Source organism: Falco naumanni, chromosome 10 (genome assembly GCF_017639655.2).
Source record: "Falco naumanni isolate bFalNau1 chromosome 10, bFalNau1.pat, whole genome shotgun sequence".
Classification (NCBI taxonomy): Eukaryota; Metazoa; Chordata; class Aves; order Falconiformes; family Falconidae; genus Falco; species Falco naumanni.
The window spans coordinates 22,824,809-22,837,659 of NC_054063.1; the positions used below are offsets into that span (position 1 = coordinate 22,824,809).

Sequence of the window (12,851 nt, forward strand, 5' to 3'; positions counted from 1 at the left end):
GAAGAGCAGCACGTTAAAATAACAGTCTCTTGTTTTATTACCAGCAGAGGAGCAGGTAGGTGGTGGATGGGCACCCAGCTGGGGGGCCACCATGACCTGCCTTCGCATCCCTGCCAGCTCTGATGCCCCAGGGGCTTTGAGGTGCTGCTGTTTTGGGACCCCCCTGGTCCCATACCTCTGCCCTCATCACTGGAGGGGGAATGTGGGGAGGTGACAGCACCCACCCTGCCCCAAATCCTTGGTTTTACGCACCGTTGTTCCTTACCTGCCTGCACGAGCGATCTGTGGCTCTGTACAGGGGGTTGGGGGTGGTGGGGGTGTAACGGCAAACGTTGCTTCGCCTTAATGACGAGCTGGGTCATCGGGACGGTGGCTGGGTTTGGTGGCACCATCATCAGCCCCTGGGCAGGGGGTTGGGTTGAGCATTTGCAAATGCCCGGAGGAGCAGGGCTCTGTGGAGAGCTGGTGGAAGCACAGAGGGTGCAGGAGGGACCACGGCTGGGCACCATGGCCAGGGGACACCCAGGAATCCCCCACCTCACCCTTGGCAGCACCCAGCACCACCCGGCAGCATCCCCGGCTACTCCCACCCAGCTTCTGCGTTGGCTTCCCCGTCTGCCCGCAAACGAGGACAGATGAAGGGTGAGCTCCTGGCACAGCTTCCTGCAGGCCATGGCACCCCCGGCACATCCACCCTGCCTTTGCTCTCGGATTTTCCAGCTCTGATGACTCAGCTCCCTTTTTAACTCAGCAAGTGGAGCCAAGTGCTGGTGGCTTGGCCCTGCTTTTAATTTTTTTTTTGGTTGGTTGGGTCATCTTATTTGCTACTGATAACGTGACCTCCTAGGATGCTGGAAGACAGCCCAGTCTGAAGAGAAAACTAAAGCTCCCTAAATAAGCTCCAAGGTACGGACATGAGCTGCCAAGTGCTGGGATGTTGCCCACGTGCATAATGCTTCACCGTCCTGTGCACGGCTCTGAGCCGTCCCGGGAATAACCGTGCTCGATTTGACCGCAATGCCGAGCCCTGCCCATCATCATCCCCTTTTTTCCATCTCTTTCCCTGTGAACCGACAAGCTCAGGTGGGCAAAAGCTCATCTGTCCCAGTAGCTGTTCTGCTGATTTCCCTCCAGCCAGGAGCCACGTCTGCTGGAGGAAACCTCCCATCTCGGCACAGAAATGTATTCATAAAAAAGAAAGAGAAAGAAGAAGAAGGAGAGGAGCCCGGAGTGGCTGGGAAGCTGTCTCTTCGTATTCCAGGCGTATGGTTCAGGTCTCGTATCGGCGGTGCACAGCCCATCCCAGAGGTGCTCGATTCACAGTGTTGGTGCAATCTGCCAAACAGACGGATCAGCTAGGAGACATTTCCAAAAGAAGCTGGAACAAGGCGGGAGAGGAAGGAATAAACAGCCTGCAGGGTGGCACATTCCAGCTCACCCACTGCCAGCCCCAGAGAATCCCATCCCTTCCACGCACAATGCCACTAATGGATTTGGGGCTGTGCACCACAGCCTGGCCCTGTGCACCACAGCCCATCCCTGTGCACTATAACCTGTGCACCACAGCCCATCCCTGTGCACCACAGCCCATCCCTGTACACTATAACCTGTGCACCACAGCCCATCTCTGTGCACCACAGCCCATCCCTGTGCACTATAACCTGTGCACCACAGCCCATCCCTGTGCACTATAACCTGTGCACCACAGCCCATCCCTGTGCACCACAGCCCATCCCTGTACACTATAACCTGTGCACCACAGCCCATCTCTGTGCACCACAGCCCATCCCTGTGCACTATAACCTGTGCACCACAGCCCATCCCTGTGCACCACAGCCCATCCCTGTACACTATAACCTGTGCACCACAGCCCATCTCTGTGCACCACAGCCCATCCCTGTGTACTATAACCTGTGCACCACAGCCCATCCCTGTACACTACAATCTGTGCACCACAGCCTGGCCCTGTGCACCACAGCCCATCCCTGTGCACTATAACCTGTGCACCACAGCCCATCCCTGTGCACCACAGCCCATCCCTGTGCACTATAAACTGTGCACCACAGCCTGGCCCTGTGCACCACAGCCCATCCCTGTGCACTATAACCTGTGCACCACAGCCCATCCCTATGCACCACAGCCCATCCCTGTACACTATAACCTGTGCACCACAGCCCATCCCTGTGCACCACAGCCCATTCCTGTGCACTATAATCTGTGCACCACAGCCCATCCCTGTGCACCACAGCCCATCCCTGTGCACTGTAACATGTGCATTGCAGCTTGTCCCTGTGCACCACAACCAGCACATCGCAACTCATCCCTGTGCACCACAACTCATGCCTGCATACCACAACCTGTGCACCACAGTTCATCCTTGAGCACCACAGCCCACCACTGTGCACCCCACAACTCCTCTCTGTGCGCTGCAACCTGTGCACTGCAACTGATCGCTGTGCACCAGTCTGTTCCCACACACCACTACCTGTGCACCAAAACTCATCCGAGCGCACCCCAACCTGTGCACTACAACCCCTCTCCGTGGTCCCCAGCCTGGGCTCCACACCCCATCCCAGCCGCGGCGTGGGCTGCATTTGCACCTGCTTGTCCGGCTGGCTGCAGGAGGGGCACAGCCTCCCTGGGGCTGCGCTTCGAAGCCTCTCACCCTGCTCGGCCTCCCGCCGGCCCTACCTTGGCTGAGCAGCTGCAGGTTTCGGACCTCCTCGCGCACCTGGAGCTGCAGGACCTGCTGCAGGACCTCCTGCCGCTGCGCCTCGTGGGCGATGCCCATGCGCTGCAGCTTCTCCCCGTTCAGCCGCAGCAGTGCCCGACCTGCAAACATGGCACAGCTCAGCGCCCAGCTGGCAGCACTGCGTGGTGGGGACACCGACAAAGTGCAAATCAAACAGGAGCCCATCTTCATGCAAGAGCAAAAAGGAGGAAAGGGAGGAAATCCTAAAATGCTTTTTCACCACTTGGACCCATAGGGATGGAGAAGCCTCACAAGGGGCCCTGCTTTTGGGGAGTGCTGGGTGGCAGCTTGAAGTCCCCAGCCTCAGGACAGTCCTGGCTCCAGTAATCACGTAACTCATGCCTGCAGGCAGGAGCTTCCATTTCTCCGCTCCACCTCCCGCATCAGGAGATGTTTTTCCGAGCGCACAGTCCCCGCGCAGGCTGGCCATCCCGGGGGAATGGGGGTACCCATCAAAACACATTAGCATTGCTGCCACCGTCCCTGGCGAGCCACTCTCCTCCAGTCCAGGGGCTATTAGACAAGGGATTTACAACCAGCTTTTGTCCTTGTTTCCCAGCGTACATTTGCTAATGCTGCCTTTGTTTCCCATGCAAGGACTGGCTGAGCTCTTGCATTAGGGCTCTGCATCCCTCCCGGGCTGCTCCAGCACTCCCTTCCCCGCTGCTTTCTCCTGGCTGCTTTCTCCTGGCCTTGGCAGAGCTCTGCCCAGCCATGCACATGTTGCAGTCAGACTGGGACGATGGTCATATGTAGAGGTCAAAGCCACTATCCCCAGGGGGCAAAGGGGAGGAGCAGGTCTGAGGGGTAAGCATCCTCCAAGGACTTGGTCAGGAGCTGGATTCAGACCTGGATGAAAAACATTTGCAACTTGGACTTCAGCCAGACAGAGATCTTCTCTCTTCTGTAAATTTTTTCAATATTTTAAAAACTATTACAATATTCTTACTATATTAATCCAGGTGAGGAGAAGACTCTTCCTCATTTTATAAACCACAATCTCCCCTGGGAGATTTATGCTCATTTTCAACAACCTCCAGCCTGTGCTGGAGTTCACCCCGGTGGCAGATGCCTCCAGGTGTCCCCATGCCCAATGCCACGGTGCCGCTCTAACCCTGGTTGCATCTCCTTGGGGTGAGGGGACAGAAATGGGGGGTATACCTGCCTTCCAAATCACGAACCTCCAAACAGCTATTTTCCAGGAGCTAATGGCAATTCATACCAGATGTTAGGTGGGGGTGCCTGCTGTACCTGTGATGGCGTGGTGGGAGAACGCCTCAACGTAGATGAGATAGTTATGTGGGCAGTGCTTCTTCAGCCATTTGCACACATCCTGCTGGGTCCAGAGCACCACCGGCTTGGCCAGGCTTCCCAGTGTGGGGCTGGTGTGGTAGATGCCATAGTGGTCACAGGCACGGCCCTGTGGGGAGCAGGAAGGGAGGAGATTAGTGGGATTCAACCCTGCAAGGAGGAAAATGCCTCAGCCAGGAGGACAGCCCACGGGGACAGAGGGATGCTGGCCGGTGGCATGGGACCCCGGTGACGCCGGCAGACTGTGGCTTTGCACCCTCTGGAGACCCTGGGCTCATCCTGAAACAGCAGCATCAGAGGAATCAGTGAGGGAGGCGGTGGGAATGGGGATGGGATGCCAAGGTGGGGGTCCTGCCCTATATAGACCCCACACCCAGGAGCTCCCCAGCCTTCCTGCTGCAGGCAGGAGCTCCAGCTCCCACCCCTACATCTCCCAGCTCCACAGAGCATCACGCAGGCTTGGGAGGCATCCCGTGGGTCCCCAGCGTCCCCCCCCCCCCTCACTGGGCAGAGAGGGGCACTTGATGGCAGCTTTTAGTGGGGATGGAGCCAGCAAGGTCCTGGGGGGCAGCGGGTACCATGGCAAAGCCACCCCCATCAGAAGCTGGTACCAGTGCAAAGCTGTCCCTACCAGAAGTCCCCAGGGAAGCAGCGAGCAGCCAGCTGGTGTCCTGGAGCAGGACAGACTCTCCCTTTCTCTCCATCTCAGCCTCCTTCAACCCTGAGCTGCCCAGCCACGATGAGGTCCTGCAGCCTCGCAGGTGTCTAGAGCACCCTCTGAACCCTGCAGCCCTTTCTTGGGGTGCTGCCATGCTGAGAGACACCCAGGATAAACTGGGGGTCAGAGTCCTCAGTACCCCAGCATGCCCTGGCCACACTCCACTTCCCAGAGAGCTCTGCTATGCGCCTTCACCCCTTCCCCGGACCGTCTGGGTCCCGAATGCAGGCTGCTCCTTCTGGCACTGGCCACCCGCCTGGCCTCGGTGCCTGGCAACAGGATGGGACCAGCACCGGCAGAGCAGAGCGGATGGAGGTGGAGAAGCAGTGCCCACGGGGAGACGGGGCTTGTCTGATGGCATCCCTCCCTCCACCCCTTCAGCTGCCTGCTGCAATGGCTGGTCTCGCCCCAAGCCACCCAGCAGCTCCATTTCCTCGCCCACATCTCAGCAATTCCAGCCTTGCGAGGTCGTTGCAGCCTGGATTTATCTCGGTACAGAGCAAATCAACGCCTTGAGCTGTAACAGCACAGGGGGACGAGCCTGCTTCTCCCTGGGGGATCCTCAAGGCTGGCTGGAAAATGGGGCTGGGGGATGCAGGAACCCACTGTTTCCTGGGCTTAGCACCCAGGAGAGATGATGAGCTCGCCCGCTGCCAGCAATGCCAAGAATTCATCCCCGAGCAGCACCAGCAAACACCATTCCTCCAAAGCAGCTCCCTGAACCACAGCTGGGTGGGGATGGAAAAGGGGTCCCCACTGCCCGTGACATGGGGGAACCAGATTGCCAGGATCCCTGCCAGCATGGTCCTCACCCATGCCCGGGACACAGTGGGGCATGGTGGCAGCAGTGGCTGCTGCGGGGACATAGTGACACGGGAAAGGTCGACAGTGCTTGGGCTGTGGTACGCCAATCTCAACCACTGCGTGCAAGCATTGGCTAATTAAGCATGCCTAATAGAGGAGCGGAGATAATTAGTGTAACAGGGACTCCAGACATCCTGTGGTTACTGAAACTAATGACGTGTCCCTGAGAGATGCCAGAGAGGAGGCAGTGGAGGGCAGCGGGGTCTGGGACATCTGTCCTGGCCCCATGCCGGGCATTGCTTGCCCCACGGAGCCTGGCCAGCCTGGCAGGGGCTGCTGCCTGCGCCCACAGGAGCATCTGGGCTTGGGAAGGGACTTATCCTCAAGCAGAGCTCACCAGTGACAGCTGGGGATGTTCAAGTGAGAGAGAAGGCGGCCAAGTTGGGAGGCTGTGAATTAATAACCAAGGAGTCCGTCTCCAAAGCAGACGGAAAATGCAATAGGCAACACACAGGATTTGGTTTCCCAACCAAACCCTCACCTTTGAGGGAACCCCTGGCAGCTGCCCACCCCACCAGACACATCCCTGGAGCTGCCTGCTGGCGGGAGCAACCCCAGCTCCTTCACACTCGGCTGAGTGTGCCAGGGCACCCGCCGTGGGGAGGGGGAGGTGATTCGCTCTGGATTCACTAACAAGCAGCGATGAGAAATGGGGGAAATAACGGCCAGCTTCCTGCGAGCTTCCCACAGCTATTATCCTCCTAATCCTCCGAGACACAAGGGAAGAGGTGACAACACAGTTTCCCTGGGCACGCTCAGGTCTGCAAGCGTTTTGCCCATCAGACACAGCCCCACTCTGGGGACCCATCTCAGCATCCCTAAACCCAGAGCTGCCAGCTTGGGGTGCATCATCCCCCCTGGTGAGAAAAACCTCCTTGGTGGGTCCCTGAGCAAGCCCCTGCACCCCCCGGGTGGGCAGGGGAGGTGTAATGAATTACGGGCTCATTTTCCAGCTGGCTGAGCTGGCTGTCTCTCTGATAAACTCTCAGCCATGAATATCGAGCACCGGTGCGGAGAGCAGGCAGGAGGCATGGTGGCTGCTCCTGCGGGGAGGCAGTGGGTGGCTGGGGCGATTTGGGTGGTGGGAGCCATCCCTGGGAGCTGCCAGGAGCAACTTCCCTTCTCTCGGGCATTTTTCCTTGCTCACAGCAAAATTAAAGCCTTCCCCCCACCCTACGAAACCCCCCTGGGAGACAGTGCACGCACGGAGGCAGACGAGGCAGAGCCATGATGCACACAGCTGGCACCCGGAGAGCGGTGCCCATGCAGGCAGCACTGTCCCTGTGTTTTCTGCAGAGCTGCGAGAGGGAAGGAGCCATCGGGGTGTCTGGAGGGCTGATGGGCACAGTGCCACCAGGACAGGGGACACGGCACCCCCGGGGCTGCTGCTCCTGTGAGCATCACAGCCTGATGGTGGGACTGTGCCCATCCCCGTGGGACCCTGCTGCCCGTCGATGCGAAACCAGCCAGGCCCTCAGGATGCAAAAGCATCTCCATGTTGGCGGCTGGAAGCCAGGCTGTTTGATTTCCCCCATTTTCTTTCAAGCAGTCACCGGGTGGATGTGCTGCCTCTGAATGTCACCCCCAGGGCATTGGGAAGGGGTTAGGAACCAGGAGCCACGAGCTGGGAGGATGCTCCTTCCCATGGCTGTGCAGAGGCAGGGCAGCAGGAGAATCGCTGGAGACCTTCAGCTCACAGCCTCCTTAGTGCCACAAAGTTCTGAATTTTAGGAGGACCATGGCCCAAACCTGGCTAAGAGGCACACCCAAGTTCTCAGGGATTTTAAGGTGTTATAAGGAATTTGGTTCTGGGGCATTTACTGTAAAATTGTATTAAGTCCCAGCTGAAAGTGTGGAGGGGAGGTGACGCATAAAGCTCACCCCAGCACATCCCCCAGCCAGATGATAATAATTAAATTATTATATTTATATATATTACTATAAATAAAAGCCAAATAATCATGAGGGCTTTCAGCAAAACAGGATCTGAAGGCCTGCTCCTGCAGAGAAGGAGAAGATGCTCCTGCGGGGAATCGATGGGGTGGGGGACACGGGGAGCTGCATTGCCCTGGCAGCCTGGGGCAGCGGCCGGGGGTGCAGTGGGTACCTGCGCGCCCTCGGTGCCCGGCTGCCGCAGGAGCTTGACGGTACGGCCGCTGTCGGCCCGCTGGCTCCGACCGTCGTGCCAGGTGAGGCTGCTGCCCGGGTTCCTCTGCAGACGGTAGTTGAGGTTTTCGGCCGAGACCGTGTGCTCCAGGAGGCTGCGGCAGAAGCTGAAGTGAGCGGCGGCGGCTGCGGAGGGAAGGGGGGTGAGAGACAGCCGTGGTGCCCACCCACCCCATGCTTGGGTACCCAAACCCATCTCTGCTACCCCACAGGACCTGCTGAGGTCGGGTTGTCCCCTCCACTGCCAAAATCCACCCCTTCCTGCCTTCCCTTCCCTTTGCCAAGGAGGAAATCCATGAGCCCAGACACCCGCCAGCTGGCGCTGGGAACCAGCAGGTGCCGACAAGATGTTTGCCCACACCAACGTCTCGCGAGCGATGCTTGTTTCAACACCCACCCGCCAAGCAGCCGTGGGGGCCCACAGCTGATCTTCGCCATGTGGTTATAACCTGCTCGTCACCGCCGCTCTGCCGGGTGGGACGCTGGGAGGGGGTAAAGAGCCACTTTCCAGGGACCAGGCTGACGTTAAACTGCTGCCACCAAGGGATAGGGAACAGATAAACCCCACCCTGGGCACCCTGATGGAGAAGGGGACACAGGCTGGTCCCCCCCAGGGCAGACCATGGATGCTTGGGAATGGCTGCTGCCCCATGGGTGCCCAAACCTGCACACCCAAGCGATGGCTGAACACGTGCCAACCCATCAACGACAACTTGTGAAGAGCCATTTGCCCACAAGTAGTTTTTGTCCTTCACTCCTTGTGTTTTAATAAGCTGGGAGTATTTGAGTTGCAATAAGGATGCAAAACTTTCCTTTGGGGGGGGTGTCTGAAGGGACCCAGCTGCTGTGGGAGGGGGATGCATGGGTATTAGGGTCTCACAGGCTTGTCTGCTCCAGGTACAAGCTGTCCGGCTTGACAGAAGCAGTGCTGATCTGCAGAAGCAAAGACCAGAGAATCTCTCAGCTCACCTGCTCCCACCACAGGAAGCCAGGCAAGGCATGAACCACCACCGAAAGCAGAGCAGCACCCGAAGGAGATCCACCTCCGGGGATAAGCCACTCTGGAAGAGCGGAATGTCTGAAGAGAACCTGCTGCAGCTCGTTTTCATCATTAGTGGGTTTTAAGAGGAAAGAGGTTTAAAAGAGACCTCTCGAGCACACCCTTGTGCAAGAGGAGGCCAAGCGGCCAAAAGAAGTGAAAACAGAGCAGGAAACGTAGATGTGTCTGTGTGTCCCAGATTATCCAGACCACATCACACCATGTTGCACACCCAGCAACAAGCACCACCTTGGGGAAACTGAGGCAAGGGACCTGACTGATGGCTGGGGAAGTGATTTTAGGGAAAATAAGCAGAAGGGAGAGCCACGGAGAGGCTCAGTGTTGAGCAGAGGCAGGGGTGGTCTCTGCCCCTGTCTTGGTGATGGGGATGTTTCCAATGGCTTCCTACACCCTCAGCCCCAACCCCCCCCCCAGACCCAGCGGGTGAGGACCACAGTGGGTTGTGCTCCCTCCAGCTAATGACACCCAAGATGCACATGCACCCAGCTGTCCTGCCCCCGGCACCCTGAGCACCCAGCCCTGCTGCATCTGTGCTGAGCTACCCCTAAGCTGAAAACAGCTTGTCCTACCAGGTGTTGGGGGCAGATACGGACCTGGCAGGTCCAGAAGGGCTGATGGCAGAGCTGCGCCCTTCGGCTGTGCCAGGGCTTCCCCAGGACTCGCTGTAGAAAGACTCCCTTAGGGAGCGGTGGGGAACGGGGCTCTGGCCATCATCAGGACCTATATCCATAGGGGGCTATAGAGCATCTGCCATCAGCAGCAGGATGTGGGCATCTATGCTCCTCCAGCAAACACAGCTGCAGGCAAGAGAGCCAGAGCGAGAGCAGATGGGAGCGGGGAGGTAAAGACGAAGGGAAAACAAGCGGATAAGAAAGGCAGGGCCGGGGGCACCTGTGGGGGCAGGCAGCTGCTGCCCTAGAGCCCAGAGCCCCCAGCAGCTCCTCCGGCAGCTCCTCCGCAGCCTCCTGCTCCACCAGGCCAGCCCTTAGGTCCCAAATTTCCCATCGCCCGGCAGCACATGGGTGAGGGTAGGGGGGTGCTGAGCTCAGGCACGAGGGAGCATTTCAGAGCAAGGGAAGGTGGGGGGCAGAGGACCCCCATGGCAGGGCAGTCCCCAGGCCAGCTCCACGTAGGGACGTGGAGGTCGTGCTCTTCTCTCCTTCCCCTGCCCTGCACAGGACCAGCCACAGCAACGCCGCGAGCACCCAGACACCCTCCATCCCCTCCGCTCCTCTTTCTGCCGAGCTGGAGGCTGTGCCTGCCAGCCAGGGATACACATGCAGCATCTCCCCGCAACCCTGCTGGCCCCGCAGCCCCCCGGCCATGCCCTGCAGCCCCCCTCACCTGGCTCGGGTGGTCCCTGTGAGCTGCGGATGGAGGAGACGCAGCAGAGGGACGGACGGCCCTGCTGCATCTCGGCGGGAGGAGGGACACGAGCGAGCGCTCGGCACCGGCTGTCACGAGCGCAGCTCCATCCCTGCCTCCCTTCATACCTCGTCCACACCTGACTGCCTCCCCCGATCGCCTCCCTCCTGCTGCCAACAAACAGTGGCTGCACGCTCACCCCGGCTCCAGCGCTGGGCAGCCCCCAGCTGGCCTCGCACGGGGAGGGGGAGGATGAATTACACCCCCTCCCTGCTGCCCCGTGGGTGTTTGATCCGGAGAGATGCTTGGCGTTTTCCCCATGTGCTCCCGCCTAATCCCATGGCAAAGCCAGCTGGCACCGGAATGGACAGGAAGCCTGGGGGGGCTGCTGCGGGGGACACCAGACCCACTGGCCACCAAAGCACCCGGGCGCTGAGCAGAGCTGTGGCAAGCTTGTGTGTGGCAGCACCGGGGGCACCGGTGGCTTGGGGCATTCAGGATGCAGAACGAAAAGAAAGAGGTAGTGTGGTGATAGGCATCCTTCCTGCCAGAAGGTCTCAGCATGGTCTGCTCCTGCACCCGGCAAAGCTGTCATCGTCATGGCCACATTTGGGGTTCGGGCAGAAGGGGGGTCACTGCAGCTGGCGGCGCAGGTTGGTGAGCAAACACTGTTCTGAACCGTGAAACGGGGCTGCGGGGGCCTTCAGGCCGGCTGAGCTCGAGCTGGAGCGGAGCGGGGAGAGCTTGCCTCTGGTACCCCAATAGCTGCTGTACCCCCATCTTCCCAGGTCCCCACAAGCTGGTCCATGGTCCCTGTGCCTCATCTGGCAGCCCCGTGTGAGGGGGCTCGCAGGCTGAGGAGTCGCTGCCAGCTCATTTTCTCTTGGTGGCTTTTTGATCCATTTTGGGCAACTCTCCAGCCACACAGGGCAGGTGGAGGAGGACTCCAGGGGCTGGGTCACTGCAGGGGGACCAGCAGCCACCTGCCCTGGGCGGTGGGACAGGGTCTGCGGCAGCAGCAGGGACAGACACCGCTCCCTCCCCTCGCCCGCCGCCGCTCCCTTTCCTTCTCCAGACACTTTTATGGCTGGTGAAACGTGAGCGCTGGAGAGGCTCAGTGCAGCAGCAGTCACTGCTGGGGAGAGGGATGGGAAACCTCCCTGGGATGGGGACCTTGGGGCAGGACGGGCAGCATGCACCGGTGAAAGCATCCCTGGTGGGTCCCGAGGTGGGCACGGGCTGAACCGCCTTCGAGCTGCTTTTCCATGGGGGCTGCTTGCCTGTTCGCCCGAGAGCGGGGTCTGCCCTGCGGGAAGCAACGGCAGGCGGCCAAGCTGCAGGAGGAGCAGGCAGGGGCACGGAGAGGGGAGCCCAGTGCCTGGACAGGCAACACACTGCCTGCATCCAGCTCCCCCCTCTGACACCACTTCCCAGCATGGCCTCGGGGACATCCTTGTGTCTCTGACACCATCACACGCGTGGGTGAGCGACAGACCTGCCCTCCCGCTGGGGATGTGTCTGCAGGCAGCTGCGCTGAGGGGCAGCCAGGCTTCCCGGGGTCAGTCAGGCTTCCCAGGATTAACAGCAGGCCCTGGGAGAAGCTTGGAACAAGCTTCTCAGTGAGTGAAATCCCTTTGTCACTTTGCCCAGCACCCAGCGTCTGGGAAAAGAGACATGTGGCACCTAACAGGGCCGGAGATGTGTCTACAGCCGGGGAAGGACTCGCGGGGAGCTGGCTGCCACTCTTGTGTTCCTCCAGGCAGGTGAAGGGTGGATGAGACCACAGTTCTCTGGGGACACCTAGGATGGGAACCCACTCTGCTCATGGAGCAGCTTTGTGAGGGGCTCATCCTGCTTTTAGTGGCATCTGTATAAGCCGCCAGCCTGGTCGGCATCACCATTGCCCTGGTTCCCTCCATCCCTTCCATGTGGCTTCACCCTGGTGCGGGACACAGCTGCTGCTTGCCCTGGGGAGACAGCAATGCTCTCTGTGACCCCCCAACATGTGTAATCTTTGAAGCTGTACCCATAGGATGTCCTTAGGGACCAGATTCTGCCCTGAGCCATACCCTAAGACCTGTTGGTCCCAAGGAGGACGAGACTCACATTCAGAGAGGACTGACACCCCCCCGAGCCTCTCCAGGTTCCCCTGGGGCATACTCGGCCCAGGCCCTGGCTGCGATGAACGTTGCCCCAGCGTTCCCCTCTGAATTCTCTGCTCGCCGAGATGAGACGGAAGCCCCATGCAGGGCTGGAGCTCAGGCCGGCGGCTGTTCACTGCTGGTCCTCCAAGGAAGAAGGAGGAAGGGAACAAAAGGCAGATGCTCTTTCTGTCCTCCCGTGCCCTGGGTGCACATCGGGGGAGCGTGCACAGGCGCTGCCTGCCTGCACGGAGGGGCAGGCAGCCCTGCCACAGGGACCCCTGGGGCACAGCCTCGGGGGGGACTGTGCATGTCTTTGGGGGTGTCTGTGCTCCTGATCCCCCTGTGTGTACAGCCAGAAGGCCCCTGAGCACCCCAGAATGGGGGATCTCTGTAGGGTGGGCACCCAAGGGAGTGTGGGGTGAGGGCAGCAGGCAGGACTGTAGGATGGCTCTGGGCAGGGCAAGGTCTCCG

The 12,851-nt window shown here is 59.7% G+C and overlaps 1 protein-coding gene across 1 annotated transcript; it reads right to left on the reverse strand.

Moving 5' to 3' along the window:
- Nucleotides 1-10,362, reverse strand: SAMD10 (sterile alpha motif domain containing 10). The gene is given in 6 exon segments (XM_040609819.1): nt 1-1,335; nt 2,692-2,832; nt 4,004-4,172; nt 7,753-7,937; nt 10,216-10,320; nt 10,323-10,362. Coding segments are annotated over 6 exon segments (705 nt in total). The 3' UTR covers nt 1-1,270.
- Between the last annotated feature and the right edge of the window lie 2,489 nt (nt 10,363-12,851).